General features: G+C 43.9%; 1 protein-coding gene across 5 annotated transcripts in view; it reads right to left on the reverse strand.

Annotated features, from left to right (window-relative positions):
- RALGAPA2 (Ral GTPase activating protein catalytic subunit alpha 2) overlaps positions 1 to 23,471 on the reverse strand; it is a 279,065-nt gene that overhangs the window by 157,077 nt on the left and 98,517 nt on the right. For 3 of the 5 annotated variants that reach the window (XM_061436376.1, XM_061436378.1, XM_061436377.1), the window contains exons 14-18: positions 22,645 to 22,756; positions 20,265 to 20,502; positions 16,716 to 16,886; positions 3,634 to 3,762; positions 1,852 to 1,949 (exon numbers count right to left, since the gene is read on the reverse strand). In XM_061436376.1, coding sequence (XP_061292360.1) covers positions 1,852 to 1,949; positions 3,634 to 3,762; positions 16,716 to 16,886; positions 20,265 to 20,502; positions 22,645 to 22,756 — 748 coding nt within the window. Of the gene's footprint in view, positions 1 to 1,851; positions 1,950 to 3,633; positions 3,763 to 12,681; positions 12,823 to 16,715; positions 16,887 to 20,264; positions 20,503 to 22,644; positions 22,757 to 23,471 lie in introns of all 5 variants that reach the window. The other 2 variants (XM_061436375.1, XM_061436379.1) reach the window with 2 other exon arrangements.

Genomic DNA, 23,471 nt, shown 5'->3' on the forward strand with positions numbered 1-23,471 from the left:
GAGCAACTAAGCCCATGGACCACAATTACTAAGTCCATGTGCTCTAGAACCGGTCCTCTGGAATAAGAGAAGCCACCGCAGTGAGAAGCCTGTGCACTGCAAGTACAGAGTAGCCCCCAGCCCCCACCATAACTAGATAAAAGCCTACACAACAACAAAGATCCAGCACAGCCAAAAGCAAACACAGAAATGCATTTTTTTTAATTTTCATAAAATTTAATAACAAAAAACGATAATCAAGAATATCAAAATTAAGAGCTTCTATTCATCAAAAGACAACATAGAGAATGTGAAAATATAAGCCACACATTGGAAGAAGAAATTCACCAGAAACATAACCAATACAGGATCCGTATTCAGACTACATGAAGAATCGGTACAAGTAACAAAGACACATCAACAGGAAAATGGAAAAGACATCAGTAGGCACTCCACAGATGAAACACATATGGCCAATCAACATAAGCAAAGACTTTATCGGCAACTTAAGAAATGCAAAACAAAATGAGATCCCATTTCAGCCACTCGACTCCCAAGATTTTAAATCTGACAGCAGTAAGTGTTGGCAGGAATGTGGATGAACAGAAACTTTTTACACACTGCTGGCCAAAACAGAAGTGGTACAACCACTCTGGAGAAAGATACATTCTCTTGTAAAAAAGAGCATCCTTTTTCCCTGGGACTCATCAGTTCCACTCTAAGACAACACCGTTGAGAAAATCTTACAGGTAGATCTTGAAACACATACAAGAATGTGCACAGCTTCATTTCTCATTAAAAAAAAAGGGGGGGGGGACAAGCTAAACGTTAACAAGAGAGTGGAAAAGTGAACTGTGGTGTACTCACGGTGGAATATCAAACAGCAGAGAAAGCAATGAGCTAGGGCAGTGTGCCACCATGTAAATACATGGTAATGAGTGAACAAAGTAATCATACCGCCTTTATAAAGCTTAAAAATGAGGGAAACTAAAGGATGCATTGTTTAGAGGGACATACATTTCAAGCAAAACTACAAAGGAAAGCAAAGACACGATCGACACAGAGCCAGCACAGAGCTGTTCTCTGAGGGACCAAGACGACGCCCACAAGGCACAGCAACAGCTATGAAGATGCTCTGGTTTCTGTGCCGGCGGTGAGTCTCCGGGTGTTTATCTGACTGTTGAAATACACACTCAGAATATACATACAAATGGAATGTACGTATAAAGCTGGTATATGCCCGTTAAAAAAACCGAGGAACACTCATATCTTCCAGGCAGGGAAGAGTAGGGAGTGACTTTCTGTGTGTATTTTGTACTTTCTGGGATGTCTGAGTGTTCTATTCATAGATACTACGTTTTTGTTTTTTTTTTTTAATGAATAAATAGGAATTATCTGCATGAATGAGTTAGGGCTACTTTTTAATTTTCTTCTTTAAACTTTTTATTTGTGTTTTAAGAAACCTATAAATGCCATTTTACGTTTTTTTAAAAAGAAAGAAACCATAACATCTCATTTATCTGTGAACTCGGGTCAGATGAAGGCTACAACCTACAGTGATACCAGGAATAGGGAGTCTGAGCATCTGCTTGACAGGCAAGGATGTCCTTAAAAAGAGAAAGTGCACATACAGACCAAGTGCGAAATTCTGTTTTCATGCTTACTGCGTTCTATTTTTGTAATGAGACTATAATTTTACATAGAAAGTGAGCAAGTCTTTCAAACGTCTCAAGGTCACCTGGCCCTAAAACACATCTAAGTGGAAAAAAACTTTAAAAGATAGTGTCACGCCACTAGTAAATGTGCGTATCGTGCCAGTGGTCGGTACGTATATTTTTAATGACACACGTGTGTATTCTGAAAAGATCTTACTGTTATTCCTTCATGCTCTTTCTTCTCATGTCCTTTGCTCTCCTGAGCAAGTCTGGGCTCTGAAGAACTCACGTTCTGTGCATTTTCTAGCTTTTGGCCTAGAGAGTTGGGGGTGGGAAAGGGGGAAATCAACAAAAGAAATATTTCAGATGGTAAAACTGGGAAAAGATTTTTATACACAGGCAATGATTAAATTTAGATATTTTAAGACATGTAAAAACAAGAGTGCAGGGCCCAGCACGTGAGCAGCCTATGGATCACGACTGCCCCACAGACCTGGTCTCTGATGAACAGAGAACTTTACTGTCGAGTGTTAATGTTACACATGGTGAGGGGAGGGGGAGCAATAAGCCCTGTCTGGGGCCTTGGAGAAGGGGTCTCAGCCAAGAGCTGCCTGAGTCAGCCAGGCTGGGGAAGGGAGGAAGGGAATGGGGAAGGGAGCATGAGGTGGCTCAGCATTGCTAGTGAGAGAAGTAACTGACAACCACTGTCTGTAACAGAGAATGGGATATCTCCACCGAGTCTGCCACCGTTAATTAAAAATATCAGATTCTATATGTAGTCTGGGGCCAATAAATCTTCTTTAAAAAATAAATGAACAAATTCCTAGGGAAAAAAACCACAAAATTTATGCAAATTAAAACAAGAAAAGGAAAATATGAAGTCTTAGAATGATTTAAAAATCTGAATAGTACTTTAAAATCTTCCGACAAGAAAACTCGAGGCAACTGATGGATTCCACCAAATATTCAAGGGAAAAAGATCACAACAATCTTACACAAAGACTTGTGGAGAACAGAAAATCTTCCAGGTAACACATTTCTCAAGTTGTCTTTATTGTATATTTATTATTTTTCTTCCGAGAGAATTTCTAAGAGGGGCTATACCCTGCTCATTTGACGAGGATGGCATGACCCTGACACAGGCCTACAGGACGGCTTGGTTGATTACCTAACTCATGAAACTAAGTACGTATGCTCACTGTCACCAGACACACTTAAACATGCATTTTCACTGTAAAACACATTTGTCAAAGCTCACAGGTCTAACCACCTGCCTTGCCACCTTTCACCCTGGTTGCTGCTGAAAGCTGCTGGAGAAACTGTGTGGATTAATGCTAGTTGGTGTGCATGCCTGCTCAGTCGCTCAGTTGTGTCCGACTCTGCAACCCTATGGACTGTAGCCCGCAAGGCTCCTCTGTCCATGGGATTTCCCAGGCAAGAATACTGGAGTGGGTCACCATTTCCTCCTCCAAGGGATCTTCCCGACCCAGGGATTGAACCTGGGTCTCCTGCATTGCAGGCAGATTCTTTACCGCTTAGCCACCAGGGAAGCCCATAATGCTAATAATACAAGTTATCATTTTTCAACCTCGGCAGATCTACATGCTGCTAATAAGCTTCACAAGTCTGGTCAGCCATCCACCTCTCATCCCTCACCCCATGACCCCTCTCCTCCTGGCCTCTGCCCTAACCTGCTGCCGTTCCTCGCCTGGGGTGAACATCCTCTTCCTCCCACCTCCTCCAGCCACTCTGGATTTCTTTTTAGTCCTCAAACACACTACACTTGAAAAAAGGACACACACACACACACAATTCAGATAATTAGATAAAAATAAGTAGTGAAAATATTTCATGTGATTCAAGAAATCACATCCTTGCAATCAAACTCTAAAGTAAATTCCCTTGAAATAAACAGAACTAGGATTAAAGTAGAAAGCCCCACGACACGCAGCCTCTCCCCAGCCGAAGCTAGGGTCTCGCGTGCGTAAGATGCTGATACCTGGGGGGGGCTCAGGACACAGCGGCTCGGTGACCTCAGGGCTGCTGCCGCTCCGAACCATCGGCTGCTGCCCCAGGGGCCCAGATTCGGTGGCAGGTGTGTTTTCTGGCTGCAGGTATTCTTCCACTTCTGTGGACATTAACACAGAACACACAGGGATGGATTTCAAAACATTTTAAAATAATTCACTACTTCACTGACTCTACAAAATGTCGTTTTAGATACTTTTTCCCCACAAAAATTGTGCAGTAGGATTAGTGGCTTTCACAATAAAGTTTTCTATGTTTGTTAGAAGTTCTACTTCACTCCAAGGGTACATTTGCCTTCTAAGTTCTACAAAGTGTTTTAATTCAAAGTGAAGAAGTAAAAAAAACAAAAAACAAAAAAACAGAAAGCGCAAGCAGAATGGTTGACAACTGTAAGTCATAGGAGCTTTAGGGACAGGCATGCCCAGGGGAGGGGGAGCCAGGAGATGCAGGGACAGGGCATTTCCACTTGAGAGAGCAGAATATCACATACACACACACACGCACGCACTCGCACACACACACCACACCCGGAAGGAAGATGAAAGAAAGCGGGAATTTTAACTTTATCATTTCTTTTAACAGATAATTGTACAACTGTCCAACGTAAAATACTGCAATTATTTAATGACATCACCAAATGCAAGCGTGAATTTATCACTCAGGTACAAAAACGATCCACTGGTATTTTTAGAGAATCGATAAATGTACATCATAAAATAGAAAACCACAGCTGAGTACTGACCACTGGGTGATCCCAGCTAGGATCAAGATAAACCATGTTCCCCTAGAGAAGTCCCTCCTAGCTCATTTCTAAATGTCATGGTTCATTTTAATCTCCCAAGACAACGCAAGGCGCTGGAAGGGTCACCCCACCTCCTGTCTGCAGCATGGAGGCTCCAAGGTGACATAATCCCTGACCTCCGGCTTTATCCTTATCAGCCTCCTCCCTGCCCTCCTCCCCATGGCCTCAGGAAGCCTCCCTACAACTGAGATCTAACAGTACCACCCCTGCTGTGGACATCCGAGGCCCCTATCACTGTCCACTCAAGCTCACGCTCCTCACGGTGAACAAGGGCCCCTTGATATCACCCCAGAGGCTTGACCCCCACTAGGAGTCCTTGTGCTCTTCAGTCTCGAGCAGGCCCAGCCCACCTGATCCTGCTGCTCCCCCCACCCCTGGGTTGACCTCCACCCCCTACCATGCTGCCCAGGCTCCCCTCCTGCAGGACTTGCCACGTGGTCCAGCCTGTGACCCCACCGCTGCTTCCCCTCCAGACTTCATCCTCCTTTGTGCAGCCTCGGAACTCTACATCCATAACCCTAGGATCATGTTTTCTCCAAATTTTCATTAGTCACAGTTTCAGTCCTTCTGACAAACTATGACGAACCCAGACAGCAAAGACATCACTTTGCCAACAAAAGTCTAACTAGTCAAATCTATGGTTTTCCAGTAGTCATGGACAGATGTGAGTTGGACCATAAAGAAGGCTGAGCGCCGAAGAATTAATGCTTTTAAACGGTGGTGTCGGAGAAGACTCTTGAGAGTCTCTTGGACAGCAAGGAGATCAAACCAGTATCCTAACGGAAATCAAGCCTGACTGTTCATTGGAAGCACTGATGCTGAAGCTGAAGCTCCAATACTTCCACCTGATGTGAAGAGAAGACTCATTGTTAAAGCCCCTGATGCTGGGAAAGATTGAGGGCAGGAGGAGAAGAGGGCAGCAGAGGATGAGATGGTGACTCAATGGACATGAGTCTGAGCAAACTTTGGGAGACGGTGAAGGACAGGGAAGCCTGGTGTGCTGCAGTCCATGGGGTCACAGAGTTGGACATGACTGAGCGACTGAACAACAACAATCAGTCCTTCTAAGAAGGGAGTGATCAAAACTCAGCCTGTACTGTCCTCCCTGGACGTGTCACCTGATTCATCCCCTGAAATGCAGCCAAGGTGTCCTCTTCTGTGTAACCTTCAACCAGAGCCACAAGCCAAAGGACTGGTTCACCCCAACCAAGAGCTGTATGTAGGAAAATTCTAAATATAATAGAGGATTTCACTGAAGGGCTGTCGCTTTATTTTTACTATCCACACAAAAACTCTATTTTTAAGTACATGGATACAAGTTACCAGACCTCAAAGCCAAAGTCCAGGTGTGAAAGTAAAAGTGTGAGTCGCTCACTTTTCGATCCCATGGTCTGTCAATGGAATTCTCCAGGCAAGAAAACTGGAGTGGGTTGCCATTCCCTTCTTCAGGGAATCTTTCCAACCCAGGGATTAAACCCGGGTCTCCTGCACTGCAGGCAGATTCTTTACCGTCTGAGCTACCAGGGAAGCAGGGCCATGGTCTAAATCCAGATACTGTCAAGAAGCTGGACTCAGGGAACAAGCAAAGGAAAGCAGGGTAGAAAGAGCAGACAGATCCACCACAGCCTCGTCTTTCCACGTTGTCTCTGCCCTTCTCTGATCCTGAAGAGCCAAGAGCTGTTCACTTCCCTACAAGAAACATGAGACATCCATAAATACCATCCAGCATCCCAGAGACAGACCAGGCCCCCTACAGCTCTGCTCTCAGACTCCTCAGTATCAGGCAGAGGAAGCCAGATGACACCACCAGCTGTCCTTCCCACTGTTTTCTTTCCTTGTTCGTTCTAATTATGCAAGACACTGACACCTTCTGAGAAGGGCTTCTATTTGTTAATGAACCTACTTGTAAATCCAGTGTCAGCAGAGGGAGCCCAAGAGCTGCCTGCTTCTATCAGAAACAATTGGCACATGCCAGTCTTTATAGACAGTGGGAAGAGTGGGCTTTATTCCCTTGAACGTGATGCCAAGAGCTGGTAGATGTTGGTTTCTGGGCTCTGAGCAGAAACAAATAAGGACTGGGCCAACGCTGGCAGCATCTTTTTCAGGATACAGAATATCGCCATCTGGTGGGATGAAGCCCAGCCTTGACTACGGCTTCCAAACACAAGTGTCCCCACCGGTCCTCAGACAACAGACGGATAAAGAGCCTGCAGGGCCAGCTGTTCTGCCTTCCCAACAGGCTGGCCTGATGTGGCTTTAAGGCTCTGCTTTTGTAAAAGGTTGATCAAGCCTTCTTAGGTGAAGGACAGCCAAGCATACAGAAACCACGGGAACAGGTGTGATAGGAGACCTGTGAAGAGGGGTAGGGTGGAGGACGAATCCCGGTCACAGGAACTGCCAGGCTGTGGGGCGGGTGCCCTGAGCTACTCCTGGACTCGGCTGTCACATGAAAGAGGGTGAAGGGAAAAAAAAAGCACGCAAATTCTCTTTATCTCGCAAGTTAAACCCAATTTCTCGATTTGGAACTGTACATTTTCGGGCCTTTTCTCATATTTTGTTCTATGCTATGCTATGCTAAGCTAAGCTAAGTCGCTTCAGTCGTGTCCGACTCTGTGCAACCCCATAGACGGCAGCCCACCAGGCTCCGCCATCTCTGGGATCCTCCAGGCAAGAACACTGGAGTGGGTTGCCATTTCCTTCTCCAATGCATGAAAGTGAACAGTGAAAGTGAAGTCGCTCAGTCGTGTCCTACTCCTAGCGACCCCATGGACTGCAGCCTACCAGGCTTCTCTGTCCATGGGATTTTCCAGGCAAGAGTGCTGGAGTGGGGTGCCATTGTCTATACTTAATATTTGTTCTGTACAGATGAACAAATGACTACCAGAAACATTTTCTTGGTACTTTTTTTCTTTCTTTTTAAAACAGTTCTTGAGCTCCCCCTGCTGGCTTTTTATTTCGGTTAAGGCTGTCGCTCTTCTCCAGGGTCAGATGTAGCAACTGCTCTTTTCTAACAAACTAAAACCATTTAACATTGATACCGAAAACTAAGATCATGGCATCTGGTCCCATCACTTCACGGCAAATAGATGGGGAAACAGTGGAAACAGTGGCAGACTTTATTTTTGGGGGCTCCAAAATCACTGCAGATGGTGACTGCAGCCATGAAATTAAAAGACGCTTACTCCTTGGAAGGAAAGTTATGACCAACCTAGACAGCATAATTAAAAAGCAGAGATATTACTTTGCCAACAAAGGTCCATCTAGTCAAGGCTATGGTTTTTCCAGTGGTCATGTTTGGATGTGAGAGTTGGACTATGAAGAAAGCTGAGCGCCAAAGAATTGATGCTTTTGAACTGTGGTGTTGGAGAAGACTCTTGAGAGTCCCTTGGACTGCAAGGAGGTCCAACCAGTCCATCCTAAAGAAGATCAGTCCTGGGTGTTCATTGGAAGGACTGATGCTGAAACTCCAATACTCTGGCCACCTCATGCGAAGAGTTGACTCATTGGAAAAGACCCTGACACTGGGAGGGATTGGGGGCAGGAGGAGGAGGGGACGACAGAGGATGAGATGGCTGGATGGCATCACCAACTCGATGCACATGAGTTTGAGTGAACTCTGGGAGTTGATGATGGACAAGGAGGCCTGGTGTGCTGCGATTCATGGGATCGCAAAGAGTCGGACACGACTGAGTGACTGAACTGAACTGAACATTGATACCATGGGGTCACAAAGTGTCAGACATGATTGAGTAACTAACACTACTACTACTGCTGAAACTCAACATTCATAAAACGAATATCATGGCATCGGATCCCATCACTTCATGGCAAGTAGAAGGAGAAAAAATGGAAACAGTGGCAGATTGTATTATCTTGGGCTTCAAAATCACTGTGGATGGTGACTGCAGCCATGAAAGTAAAAGATGCTTGCTCCTTAGAAGAAAAGCTATGACAAACCTAGACAGCATATTTAAAAGCAGAAACATCACTTTGCCAGCAAAGGTCCATATAGTCAAAGCTATGGTTTTCCCAGTAGTCATGTATGGATGTGAGAGGTGGACCATAAAGTATGCTGAGCACTGAGGAATTGATGCTTTGAACTGTGGTGTTTGAGATGACTCGAGAGTCCCTTGGACTGCAAGGATATCAAACCAGTCCATCCTAAAGGAAATCAACCCTGAATACTCACTGAAAGGACTGATGCTGAAGCTGAAACTCCAATACTTTGGCCACCTGATGTGAAGAGCTGACTCACTAGAAAAACCCTGATGCTGGGAAAGATTGAGGACAGGAGGAGAAGGGGGCGGGAGAGGATAAGATGGTTAAACAGCATCACTGACTCAATGGACACGAAGTTTGAGCAAACTTTGAGAGATAGTGAAGGACAAGGAAGCCTGGTGAGCTGTAGTCCATGGGATTGCAAAGAGTTGGACATGACTTAGTCATTAAATAACAACACTGATAGGCAAATATCAAGGTAGAGGATTATCTGATGTGCAAAACAGAAATAAGACAGTCTAAGTTACATAAAAAGGACATTATAAATGCTGGGAGGTCTAATGCAGTCTCTGTTTTGAATATTACACCATTCAAATCACTTCAAAGCACTGAATCCTATCTCAGAATCACCAGATTACGCACATTCTCTCAAGCAGGGCTAACCTAGTAACCCAAACTCTAAAAGCACCAACTTTTTAGCTTCTTGAGAGGCTACATTACGCAATGCCCATTACTAAATCACCGCTTTCTAAAGCTCATTCAAAGCACTAAAAAATGATCAAATAAAGGCTGATTTCATTTTTCCCCATTGAAAGAAGAGTTAGTGTGATTAAATTAAGTGTGCAAACTCTTCAGAAACTTCAATTTACCCCAAACGTCTGACTACTTTTCAAAGACATTTCATTCACTCTCTAATTTGAGGCTTCCTTAATCCATCTTACTAAACAGACTGAGACTCATTCTTCAATTCCCAAAATTTCGGGTTCTGTTTACTCCTCATACGAGGTTGCACAAGCAAAATTAATCATGTAGTTTCCTAACTTCTAAAACACTGGCCACAAACCAACTTGACCCTATAAAAAGCACAAGAGACATAAATCAATTCAACATCTTGACGTGTCCCACAAGGACGCTGGGGACCCTGTTCATAAGCACGTCCCGACAACCCGGCTACCTGGAAGCCATAAAGCCAGATGCAGGGGCAGCAAAGTGAGGCTTTCAATCAGGCCCCATTAAGCCTCCTTTGGAACAAAAGAAGATCATGACCCTCTAATTACAACCATTATAATATTCTCCAAAGAAACATAAAGCCTACCATCTGCATGGCCTGTGCTACAGATTGATAAATGTCTGAACATAAAAGCAGTTAAAAGTGCAAAACAGCTGGAAAGAACTGTTTCCATCAAAGAGAATAAAAAAAGGAAGTCACTGAAACTGCCAGTTTCACCCTCAACGTGTTCTTTTATGCAGCTATTCATACGAATTAACAGGATACAGGTGGTCGTGACTGTCCCAGAATTCTGCTGTGATCAAATAAGGCATCCCAAAGGGATCAGAATAAGACATCAGAGTGGATGAAGGTAAGAAATTGTCTACTGGTTATATTATTAAAACACATGTTGGTGAGACAAGAAACAAAACCAAGAAACGTTAACCTAAAAGAACACAAAGTTAGCCAATTGTCATCTGTAGTAAAGAGGGGCAACTTTAAAAGTGTCTGTAGGACTTCCCCGGTGGTCCAGTGGTTGGGAATCTGCCTGCCAGTGCAGGGAACACAGGAACAACAAGGGAAGCCTCCCAATGAGAAGCCCTCACACTGCAAGTGAAGAGGAGCCCCTGCTCGCTGCAGGAGAAAGCCTGAGTACAGCAATGAAGACCCAGCACAGCCAAACATAAAAAAAGTGTCTGTGTATTATGCACACACGGATGTATGCCTAGCCGACTATATCTGTATTTAGCAACAGGTTAGCAAGATAAGCCAGCACCAGAGTTTAAAATGGAGCACACATTTAATCCTCTCGTGGGCCAACCCACGGGGGACATAAAATCTCCTACTGAGGACTGACACACGTCGTTTCTGGGCCCAGGCCTTTAATACAACAGTCACCCAGGACCGTGGATCACTTTACTAGTACAGCAGACATGGCATCAGACGAGGGAAGAGCTTGCAAACTGTGGTTTGCAGATGAAACATCAGCAAATCATCCTCAAAGTCACTGTACCGCTAGGTCCTTTTCGCCCTAAAACCAGGAGGAGGATGGTGAAGGCACAGAAACATAGACCAAGCACGGCCTGCTTCATTCCACCCTAAATCGAGATCTCTCAAGCCTCAGTACCATTGATATTTTGGGTCAGACGGCTCTCTGCAGCAGCCTTGTCCATTGTAAGATGGTTAGCGGCATCCATTTCCTGGACACAGGGAGCAGGACCCTGGCTTGATGACTACCAAAGTCACCAGACACTGCTAAATGTTCTTGGGGGGCAAATCGTCCCCAGTTGAGAATCGCTGCTTGAAATCTTATTCAACTTCTGTTGGAACTGTGTACATACATATGGGAATTGAGAACCTGAGTCAACTAACATATAATAATGATTGAGGGAAAAAAACCTCCAAAATGAGATTACTAACAGGAAGAGATTTCTTGTGAGAACATATTCTGGGCAAACTATTTTAAAAAACTTAAACAAAATGGAGTGGGGGGAAAAATGGGATGTGAAAAAGGAACACTTTTCACCTTATGGGCATATATCAGCCACATAGAAAGCAAAACTAATTAAAATACTTTTTTAATCATCTCCAGGTTGGAGTATTTTTTTTTTTAAACCAAATTGTGAAGCAGTTAAATGTTCATCAGTGATTTAACTGACTGGTGACCATCTTCTCATGTACCATTCTTACTATTTTCCACCTTCAATATTTACTAGACAAAAAGAGCTTTCTAAGAAACGCAGTTCTTATTCTTCTATCATATTCTAGAAGTAAGTAACATGACATTTTATGTATTCATCAAGGGTATGTTGCTGTGCTAAACCAGAGTATGACATGATTTATTGCCACTCAAAGCCACAATTAAGCTATCTCCAATATTAAATAGATACTAATCTATAATACTATCTTTCTGAGACCAAAAGGACATGAAAACACTTCCCTCTTCAGTAAGAAGATTCATTTTGGGATCACAGAGAAATAAGTAGACACAGACCTAATTATTCACTATAAATCCTTTTGTTGAGGTGTCCATGCTAATAATTACTTTTGATGCGACAACATCTTAATAAACCAGAAAGGGCAACTATATAAACAATATGTAGCTGAACTCAATTTTAACTGGCTAAAGGCCGGGAATAACATTTCTTTTGAAAATTAGCAATTTTCACCATTGTTATTTTTTTTACTCAAATTGTTTTTACTACTCATTGTTATTTTTCATACTCAATAATCAGTATGAATCTGTGTAAACTGATCATTATTTTATACATGAATATGATTTATTCACTCCAAGGAACTCTAGCCTGCATAACTTTTCCAGTTCATTCATTCTGAGGGAGGCCCAGCAAACACACTAACATTGGCAGGCTCAGAACCACTGTAGAATTTTACGAAGATTCCCTTCCACTCTATAGGCTCCATATACAAGGCACACAAGGCTGGCATCACTGTTTTCCCCTCTTAAAGCTATGGTTCTCTGGACATGTGGACACAAGGGGAGAAGGGGAGGGTGGGATGAATTGAGAGAGTAGCATTGACATATATATACCACTGTGTGTAAAACAGCTAGTGGGAACCTGCTGTATAAAATAAGGAACTCAGCTTGGTGCTCTGTGATGACATAGAGCAGTGGGATGGGGGGGCAGGAGGAAGTCCAATAGGGAGGGGATATATGTATATACAGAGCCGATTCACTTCATTGTACAGCAGAAACTAACACAACATTGTAAATCAATTATATTCCAATAAAAAAAGAAAAAAAGTATGGTTCTCAGCTCAGAATGCAAAGCCCAGATGCAGAGATTCTGCTTGACTATTTAATTGCTACTGAGCATCTAACTACCTAGAAACAATTGACATTCTTTGAAAATAAACGCCAAGTGCAATGGCCAGGCACACATGCGTGAGGCGGGGATATTAACAAAGGAAGGCAGACCCAGGGGCGAGCGAGCAAGCAAGCGGGAGCAGCCCAGGGACACAGTGGGACAGAAGAGACAGTATTACAGTACCTGACAGCCTGTGGGAGCAAGAAGAGTAAGAGAGACCAGGGAAGAGAGCGCTCACGGTGTGGAGGAGGAGTGGGACGCTTTTAGTAGCGGGCAAAGCCTCAGAGAGGTGGGCACAGTTGCTGATAGACTGGCTTCGCTTAGCTTCCAGGAGAGACAAAGCAACAGAGTCAAGTGTCAGAAGAACATCAAGATCTTTCACTTCTTCCTTTTCCTTATTATTATTATTTTTCTGGGCTCGCTTTACATATTCAAAGGAGGTCACTTCAGACTTTAAAGGAAGTTGGCACAACGCACAGGATTTAATGATAAGTCTCTAAATACAGCCAACTTTCAGTCATGCTGATGGCGAGGAGAACGGGCCATTCACAAATGATCGATCTCCGTTTTGGAATGCCTTGTGTGTTGAGCCTTTCCTTTTTTTTTCTGCTGTGTATCAGATTTGCGTTTGGGTCGTCTGTTTACTTGGGCAGACGTTATAACCAGTTTTCTCTTCTAAAAGGACCCAAACAAAAAGACCATGGTGAGGGAGGGAAGAATCTAACTTAAGATGAAAACTGTTTCATAAATAATCAGGCTTACTGAGAGATGACTGCATTTAAAAGCAAATCACTTCAATTATTCTAAAAGCTCAAGAACACATAAAAGTCAACTTGCAGACTCAAGGATCTGACATTTGGGAAAAAAAGTTAAAATCTTCATGAAACACAGCCTTTGGAATCACACTTTATGCTGATTAAGTCCATAATTTCTTACTACAAACTTTAGGATGTTCTTAACTTTTCTATATACTATATATTGCTACTGAAAACCATTTGAGGAAATGAATGGACGTAAGGAGAGAATACGCCTCATACATATGAAACCATCATCAGGAAAACCAGTTTAGTCTTTAAAACACAACTAGGAAGGTTCACTTACTGTATTATTTCCACATGATTTTATTTAACATTAATGAAATAGACCTACAAATGGTAGTGAGGCTTTTGCAAAAAGCAGACTTCTTACTTTTCCTGTCTTTTCCCCACTCTCTGACTATCAGAATTCCCAGCTCTAGAGAACTGTCTGCAATGCATAATCATAAACATGTTAGATACTATTTAGGTGAAGACAACTTCTGTGTAAACATCAAACTAACTTGACTTCAAATTTCCTGAAAGATGTGTCCATGTCTCAATGTCAGGGATGCTTCATTTAAAAAGTTTTCCTTTTATAAATCAAATAATTGTGCATTTTCCCAAAATTGATCACTAGATATTTTAGAAATAGTAAAATATAGGTTATTTTGTGTGAAAATCTGCTTTAACCATTCACTTTAGACATGTAAGGTTTTAGCATCATTCACACTCAGGAAAACAAGGTCAACTTTTTAATTCTCTAAGATTCTCCCTGCCTGTCCTTTTTAAGGTGCAAAAGAGTTAATTCTCTGTTAAATTAATCATCATTTCCTCACTCCACAATTGCTGATTTTATATTTCCCTCTCGCCACTATCACTGACATTTTCTCAGTCTAAGTATAGTCTGTGGGGCAAACTAGAATAATCTTATAATATTCTCTTACTGGGATTAGAAAAAAAGACACTTTCAAATAGGTCTTCCATAATAAACATCTTCATGCTAACAGTGCAAAACCTAATGTCATGAGCTGCTGTTCCCTCATTAAAAGGGGGCCTCTACACAACCAAAATCTACCGTGAGAATATTCTGGGCCTCCTCAGAAGACTAAAGATAAGTGAAAAAAAAATTGAAGTGAGTAAAAATTCTAATATGTAGTCTAGATAGATTACTTTTATAAAACAGTATGATATAGTAAAATCTTCAAAAATCATTGTCTTCACAGGCAACAAAAAAAGTCATAATATTTTAAAATTTTAAAAATATAAAATAGGAAATACACATATATTCATTGTTGCTGTTCAGTCACTTTAGTTGTGTCTGACTCTTTGCTACCCTATGGGCTATATAGCCCATCAGGTTCCTCTGTCCATGGGATTTTCCAGGCAAGAATACTGGAGTGGGCTGCCATGTGTATAAAATATTGGGTTGGCAAAAAAGTTCATTTGTGCTTTTCTGTAAGATTCTATGGAAAATCCAAACAACCTTTTTGGCCAACCCGATACATGAAGATAATAGATCTGTCCAACTCAATAGCTCTCATCTTCACTATGTGTTAAAGGTTAGGGTTCTAAGTGTTTTTGACTGAATGACTCCTACAAAGGTCAGGTTTATGGTTTTGAAGTGACACACTCTACAAGCGCCTTTACTTGATTTTACTTGTTTTTGCATGGCTTCTCAGGCAATTGAGAACACTGCCAAACAGGCACAGAGGATTTTCTAAAACCTACCAGCACCTCTACTGTATGGTTGGTCTAGAATACCTGTTGAAAAACGAAGGTGCAATCTCTCCTACGGCTGTGCTTTGGCCAAGTAGTGGCATATAGAACGTGCAACATAGAATCATTTGTCTATGTTAACATGTGAGAGGGTTTCCCTGGACGCTCAGCCGGTAAAGAATCCACCTGCAAGGCAGGAGACCCCAGTTCAATCCCTGGGAGAAGGGAATGGCTTACCCACTCTAGTATTCTTGGACTTCCCTGGTGGCTCAGACAGTAAAGAATCTGCCTGTGATTCGGGAGACCTGGGTTCAACCCCTGGGTCGGGAAGATGCCCTGGAGAAGGAATGGCAACCCGTGTTTTAAAAAGTGCTTTGAATGAGCACTTTTGTCCCCTCTGTAATTCAGGGGTTGAGAGGGGCAACAGGCAGTGTGGGAGGCTCAAGCATGGCATGAACTCCTATTCTGATCCCTTTCAAGGACCCAGTGGTGGAAGAGAGAGAAGAAACTCTTGGATGAGAAAGGAAATAGGTGAGTGAGCCTTCCCAAAGCTGCCTGTTTCCGGGAACTGGGTCTCTCCTCAGGGAGAGGATAAAGGAAGCAGTAAATGAGGGATAATGACCCACAAATATTATCGGAAAAACAATGAGGCAGTTAGGGTTAACGTGTAATATATTTTCATAAAAACAACAGGATTCTAAGGCATCTGTTGGAAGCCTTGACTGAGCACTGGAAATTATGCAGTGTCAATGAATCTTTGGTTTATGATCAGAGGAAATTGTGACTTTCTCTCTGTAGTCAACATGCTGAATATCAATTTCAATTGCATGGCATTATTGATGTGAAAAGCAAACCTACATGAATCTGTCTTAACTTTGGCTTTGTTTTTGATGTGGACCATTCTTAAAGTCTTTACTGAATTTGTTTCAATATTGTTTCTGTTTCATATTTTGGTTTTTCTTGGCTGTGAAGCACGTGGGATCTTTAGCACAGGGACTGAACCTGCATCCCTCGCCCTGGAAGGTGACGTCTTAACCACTGGACTGCCACGTAAGTCCCAGACAGGAATCTGTCACTGGGAGGGCTTGCAGCTTTACTTGTTCTTATTAAATACTGTATACAAGCTCATACTAAAGAGTTCTCTCTTTTAAGAATAAAGTGTAGCAACGGTGTGATTAACGGGAGGTTCCCATTCAAGTTCTTATTCATTCTAACTGACTGTATGGTCGTGTAAACAAACATGTAAGGTGCCATTTTCCTAAGAAGCAGAAAACGTAGATTCTTCCTCCAGTCCTGAAAACTAAAGCCTTAATCTCCTTTTCTTTGGTGGACTAAGTTTCCACGCTGTCTTAAGATGAACACTGAACAACAACGCAGCCGGCTGTGCAATTACCAAGAATCCATCTTCCTCAAGATTCAAACAAAACGCCAATTTTCTCTCTTTTGCACCAAACATCTCACTTGATATTCACATCTCAAGTTCTTTATCATGATGCAGAATTTAGAAATAAATAGTAAAACCCACGATTTGGAAAAGTAGACAGAAAGCTGAAAAGATATAGTGACATCTCAGTCAGTAAAAGGCCTCGTACTTTAAGTTCTGAGTGGAATTTTAAAGCTGTAAAAAAAATCCTTATAAATCCATTAAAATGCTATAATTCCTATACATCCATTCCATGGAGAAATACTAGGACTTGCGCTTACCGGTTGCCTTCTGGCGGACAACGTTTCTGGCTTTCTCGACCCCTGGCGCCCCGGACGTGGTGGCGCTCCTGAATCTCATGGGCTCGGCCACGGCCACGTCGGGGTGGCTCCGCCAGCTCAGAGAAAAGGACCTCCCCACGGTGCTTCCTTTCTGAGAATCTGGAACACAGCCTATGAGACGAGAAACACAATCCAGGGGCTGGTTTCTTCATGATTCCTCCCCTAGCCCGTGCCGCTCAGCAAACCCCCTACATAGAGTGACGTATAATCAGCAGGTTCTCCTGCAGCAGACTGGGTACCACTTCCTACACTGCAATTTAGGAGGTGAGTCATCCATCAGGCAACTGAAAATTCCTGTTGCCAAAGTATTTTTCAAGCCCCTTCAGTGGCCTCAAGAAAATTCTCCTATCTTCACAGCACTCATTCCGGTGTACAAAAACATGAATACATCTTTCTCAATGTAAGAACAATGTCAAATGAACTATACCACTGCTCCCTGTGTGTGTTAGTCGCTCAGGCGTGTCTGACTCTTTTCAATCCCGTGGACTATAGCCCACCAGGCTTCTCTGTCCATGGAATTTTTCAGGCAAGAATACTGGAGTGGGTTGCCATTTCCTTCTCCAACTACTGCTCCTGGGATACTCCAAAAAATGCTTCTATAAACCAGAAAACGAGAGATCACTGATTTTAGAGCAGTATTCTGTCCTGCAGACGCAAACCTCTCCACAAATCCCCGAGAGAAATGCACGCCCATAAACTCTAATTATAGTCAAGTGAGCAAAGTCAATGAAATGCTAAAAACAATACAAAAATCCTTTTTAAGTGAAGCTCCGAAACAGTAAAATGTTGAAGATCTGGGATTCATCTTTTCTCCTCTCATACTGCTCTAGACAAATATATCAAGTGAGTGGTCAGGGATCAAACGGATACAGAAGAAAAGAGAAAGAGACACTTAGAGGGTTCTGGGCACATGGCTGGCGGATGCCACCTGTGGCTCATTTGCACACCCAGATTCTTCTGAGAGTGTACTTTGTTTCCGCAAGTCTACTGCTTATACAGCAAGGATTTCTACAGTAAATATTTATATCCATTTTTGGAATAAAGCAACATGAATAAATCAGAAATATTTGTCATGGTCATTAAATAACCAAATTTGTTCTGTATCTGTCCATAAATAGCATTTTTTTTAAGTTGTTTACCTTCCCAAGACAAGCTTATCTCTGACAAGCCTAGGAATCTGTGTTCACACGGTGGAAGGGAAGAGAATATTCTGGGGGTTCAAAGGGAGGGAGGATTATAAGAATTTGAGGAGTTGGGGAATGTGCTGAGTTTTGAGAAGATCCTTACTTTGTCTCAGCCACTCCCTCTATCCTGAAAGGCATCCTCGTCAGGTAGACTCTGCTGGGCTGAGACACACAGTCTTAGGAAACCAAGTTCTTGGATGGAAGCATCCTGACCCTCCTGGACTCTGGGTTTACACAGAGACCCTCAGAGCTGCTACAGAGGTCACTACAGAGGCCCAGGGCCCAGGCTCTGGGCTCCCTGCCCTGACTTCATCCCGTATCTCCACTCTTGTATATTTTTTTTAAAGAAGGGGCTCTGTATAGCTTCAACGAGGGACGAACAAAAAGGGATCTTCTGCCTAAAGTATGTAAAGACATCATTGCAGTAGACAGTCTAAACCTAAACTGGGATTGGACAGTTTCACTGGAATGCCCCAGACCTCAACTAGCTAGTTTTGGTTTCTCACTGACTTGCTCTTACTAATTGATGCCCCTGGGAGCTACTCACAGACGGCAGTGGAGACATTCTAGGAACCAGTCATGTTAATTACATGTCTCTGCCGCTAACGAATCATTATAATTGGTTCGCACTTCCTGTATCCCACATCCTCTGTCATCCTCTCCCCCACTGACTCTAAGCTCCAACACATTACATACTTTGGCAGCAAACACTGGCCAAGCAGAGCTCTGAAATGCACTTGAGAATGGGCTTGCCCTCCCGCTGCTCCTGGACCCCTAAGCCATTAGGTGAACAGCTTGAGCAAGCCTGCAGGGGTGAGGAAGCGTGTTCAGCCCCTTCACCTCCACTACTGCAGTTGACAGCTGGCCAGCCCGACAGCGGAGCTGTGAGCAGGTCACAGCCCGGCTGATGGCAGGTGCAGCTGTGAGGCCAGCAGATCCATCCCAGGGAGGCCAACCCCGACTGCCAATCCATAAAATCATAATTTAAATAAACAGCGCTATTTGAAGCCATTATATTTTGGGGTTCTTTGTCACATGGCAAAGCTAACTGACACAACCTACGCTAAGACCACTGTGGAGGTTGCAGTTGACCACGCCAGATATCATACCCTTCGGGAGTCTTTGGAGGAAAAACTCCTCTCAGATCCTGGGACCTGGAAAAGCCAGGCAGGTAGGCTGTTCACACCTTCTGCCCTTGGTGATGCTCTGATGCTACCCTGTTGATGATCAGAGTCAAATCTGCCCCCTCCCTGCCTCCCCGTGCAGCCCCGAGGCTCTTCACCTGCATCCTTGCATTTTATCCACCTGCTGCAGCTCCAACACTGTTCATTCTGTCCCAGCATCCTTACATACTTTATCTACTGCATTACATGTATTTCTATGAGCAGACTCAAAATGGTTACATAATAAGCTGGAGGACAGGGAATTAACCCAAGGACTGTGTCACAGCCTTAAAAAACGTTAACAAGGATGGACTTCCAAAGTGTCATCTCAACAGACACCATCACTGATGTTCCCAGCTGGATCTGACTCCAAGTCTCACTATAGTTCTCACCCTGAAACAGAACAAAGCTAAACAACTCCATGGGAAGCACTGAATCCTCCACCTTCCCCATGAAGGTAGCAGAAAGATGACAAATATTGGGGTGTCTTGAGCGGGACTTGTCTGGCTTTGATTTCCAGCTTTACCACTTCTTAGCTGTGTGACCCCCCCAACGAGCCGATCACTATGGACTCTGTTCTTGAGTGTCTGATCTGTGATGTGGGGAGAGTGGCATGCATTTCACAGCCTCCTGTGAGGGTGACAGCAGAGAAGGTGTCCCCGCCTCCACTGCTATCACTACAGCTCTCAGTCCTCCTCCTCCCTCCTCCTTCCCCCACAGCCCCTGCATCCATCTATCATCCTTAGGAAGGGGACACAGAGCTAGGATATGTGACTGAATGCCACTGTTAAAAAGACACCATTGGTTCAGCTGATGCAATTCCATGCAATGACTGCCTGGAGTTTAATATACACTCCTACTCAGCCTCGGACTTCCCAGGTGGTGCTAGTGGTAAAGAACCCGCCTGGCAATGCAGGAGACATGGAGACGTGGGTTCGATCCCTTGGTCAGGAAGATCCCCTGGAGGAGGGCATGGCAACCCACATCAGTATTCTTGCCTGGGGAATCCCTTGGACAAAGGGGCCTGGCGGGCTACAGTCCATAGGGTCGGAAAGAGTAGGACACGACTGGAGCGACTTAGCATGCATGCATACACTCAGCTCAGACACCTGGGGTCACCAGAGGGGCCAGAGATGGAATACCTTTGCCTCGCTGTTTCTTTTCCTTCTGTTCACTTAACTTGTCCAGAGGTAGATTGGTCATCTCAACTCCGTACACAGTCCTGGCCAGCACAGCCGTCAAGGAGTCCATGATGCTGGCCCATTCATGGATCAGCTCCTCCCAGTCCGTGAGGGAGGAGAGCACCCCGAGAAAGTCGTCCCAGAGCTCCCGGGAGACGTACACACAGAGGTTTGCTCGGATCCAGGCCACTATGAGCGTCTGAAAATGATGGATCGATGAAAGAATTCAATTGTCACTTGGAAGAAGTGTGCTTTTGACAAAATACTTAAAATTACTATTAGTATGGTGAAAGTGAAAGAGGAGAGTGAAAAAGTTGGCTTAAAGCTCAACATTCAGAAAACAAAGATCATGGCATCCAGTCCCATCACTTCATGGCAAATAGATGGGGAAACAGTGGAAACAGTGGCAGACTTTATTATTTTGGGTTCCAAAATCACTGCAGATGGTGACTGCAGCCATGAAATTAAAAGATGCTTACTCCTTGGAAGGAAAGTTATGACCAACCTAGACAGCATATTAAAAAGCAGAGACATTACTTTGCCAACAAAGGTCCATCTAGTCAAGGCTATGGTTTTTCCAGTGGTCATGTATGGATGTGAGAGTTGGACTGTGAAGAAAGCCAAGCGCCAAAGAATTGATGCTTTTGAACTGTGGTGCAGGAGAAGACTCTTGAGAGTCCCTTGGACTGCAAGGAGATCCAATCAGTCCATTCTAAAGGAGGTCAGTCCTGGGTGTTCATTGGAAGGACTAGTGCTAAAGCTGAAACTCCAGTACTTTGGCCACCTCATGCGAAAAGTTGACTCATTGGAAAAGACTCTGATGCTGGGAGGGATTGGGGGCAGAAGGAGAAGGGGACAACAGAGGATGAGATGGCATTACCGACTCGATGGACATGAGTTTGAGTAAACTCCAGGAGTTGGTGATGGACAGGGAGGCCTGGCGTGCTGGGATTCATGGGGTCACAAAGAGTCAGACACGACTGAGCGACTAAACTGAACTGAAGTAGAATTTTAAAGTAAAAAGTGTTTTGGGTATTGAGTTTAATTTCTGAAAATGCATCTGGTCAATGGCAATCAAGACTTGAGCTACTGTGAAATCAGTTATCATTTTGAACAAAGATACTGATTCAAAACGATGCTAGTATCTGAGGCTGGTCCTGGCGGGACCTGGGGAGCCTGTTCTGTCTTCTGAGACACTCTTGCCCCCATCTCTGCAGGGACCTCTCCCACAGGTAAACCTCCACCTGCCCCAGCTCCTGCCTGACTTGCAGCAGATGACTCATGCAGACCCTCTGCCCACCAGGCCCCAGTCTTCTCAGCTCCTCCCCTGGATGCTGGACGGGCACCAAGGGGGCCCTGCTCTACCAGGCATGCCCCCCACCCTGCTCCCAGCCTCCTCCTCAACCTCTGTACTTCTGTTAACCCCACGTTACCTTGACCCCCTGCCCATCCAACTTCCCCAGCTCCTACCCATAAGCATGGAAACATGATCCAATCCTTACTTATCGCAAAAAAAAAAAAAAAAAAAAAAAACCAAAAAACCTCACAAAGTTACCTTGAATCCTGTGAACCCTGATGCCCCCTCGAGCTACAGCCCTTTCTTCCCCTTTTGAAGCAAATTTATTAAAAGAACTGTCTGCACTCATCTATCTTCCACACTCATCCATGTTCCACACTCACTCCATCCTCTGCCAGCCCACCTTCCACCTGGGTCTTGGTCCCCATTCTCGTGGCTCCAGGGCCATCTGCTCACTGTTTAGCCCAGACATCTCTGCTGGCTTCCAGACCTTTCTATCTGCTCCCTGGTGGCCCACGTGCACGTCCTGTAGACACCATCCTTCACCTCCACCATCAGGGAGATGGCCTTCTTTCTCTGACACATCCCCTCTTCCCAGGTGATCCCACTCAGTCCTGAGGCTTTAAACACAATCGCTAAGCACACCGACAGCCCTCACAACTGCATTCCTATCTTAACATCTCCCATCCTATCCACACACCCGTGCTCTGTCCATCCTGCACCTCTTCAAATCTACCTGGCCTGAGACCAAGACTATCAGCACTTGTTGTCTTCCTAACTTCTAGTAACCTTAAGGAAATCAAAAGAGGAAGCAGATGGCAGAGAGGTGGGAAGGCCTAAAGGCCCAGCACTAACCATAAAGACTGATTACAACCCTCAAGAGAACATTCAAGAAGGAAATTTTCTAGTTAAATTTCTAGAAACTTTTTAAAGGCAGTCCAATTTTACTCTTGAAATTCTCAATGATTAAAACTGATTTGCTGAAAAAATCCAATTCATTTCTTACATTTGCAGTGTTTTAATTAAAAAAACAAAAAGACTTACCCTAAACAGTAACCCTGCCAAGCTCTGGGCAAACAAGTCCTTGATTTGTTTATCCTTTGGCTTCTGCATGACAGCTTCTGTTATCCTGAGCAGTATTTGCAACATCTGTTCCCTGGGGCACCCAAAATAAAAACTCATGTTATTAATCACACCTCCAAAGCACTTACATGTATAGGTACAAGAAATTCTTGTAAGAATTCAGCAAAATGGATAATCACGTGTTATTCAAAAGTATAAAAAACCCTGAGCACTGAAGAATTGATGCTTTTGAATTGTGGTGTTGGAGAAGACTCTTGAGAGTCCCTTGGACTGCAAGGAGATCCAACCAGTCCATCCTAAATGATATCAGTCCTGAATATTCATTGGAAGGACTGATGCTGAAGCTGAAACTCCAATACGTCGGCCACTTGATGCAAAGAACCAACTCATTGGAAAAGACCCTGATTCTGGGAAAGGTTAAAGGCAGGAGGAAAAAGGGATGACAGAGGATGAGATGGTTGGATGGCATCACCAACACGATGGACATGAGTCTGAATAGGCTCCAGGAGTTGGTGATGGACAGGGAAGCCTGGCGTGCTGCAGTCCATGGGGTCGCCAAGAATTGGACATGACTGAGAGACTGAACTCAACTGAAGTGAATTCAAAAGTATCTGAATGCCAATTACAGAATGAACACCATACTTATCAAAATAAACTACTTTATGTTACCATGGTTCAACAAGTATATCTCCTATGCCCAAATCAACAGACAGGACCACAAGGGTCTCACCCCAGCCTGACTCCCTCCCCTTGTAAAAACGGGGGTGAGGCTGTTTCTCCAGCTGTAT

This window comes from Bos javanicus, chromosome 13 (genome assembly GCF_032452875.1).
Source record: "Bos javanicus breed banteng chromosome 13, ARS-OSU_banteng_1.0, whole genome shotgun sequence".
Classification (NCBI taxonomy): Eukaryota; Metazoa; Chordata; class Mammalia; order Artiodactyla; family Bovidae; genus Bos; species Bos javanicus.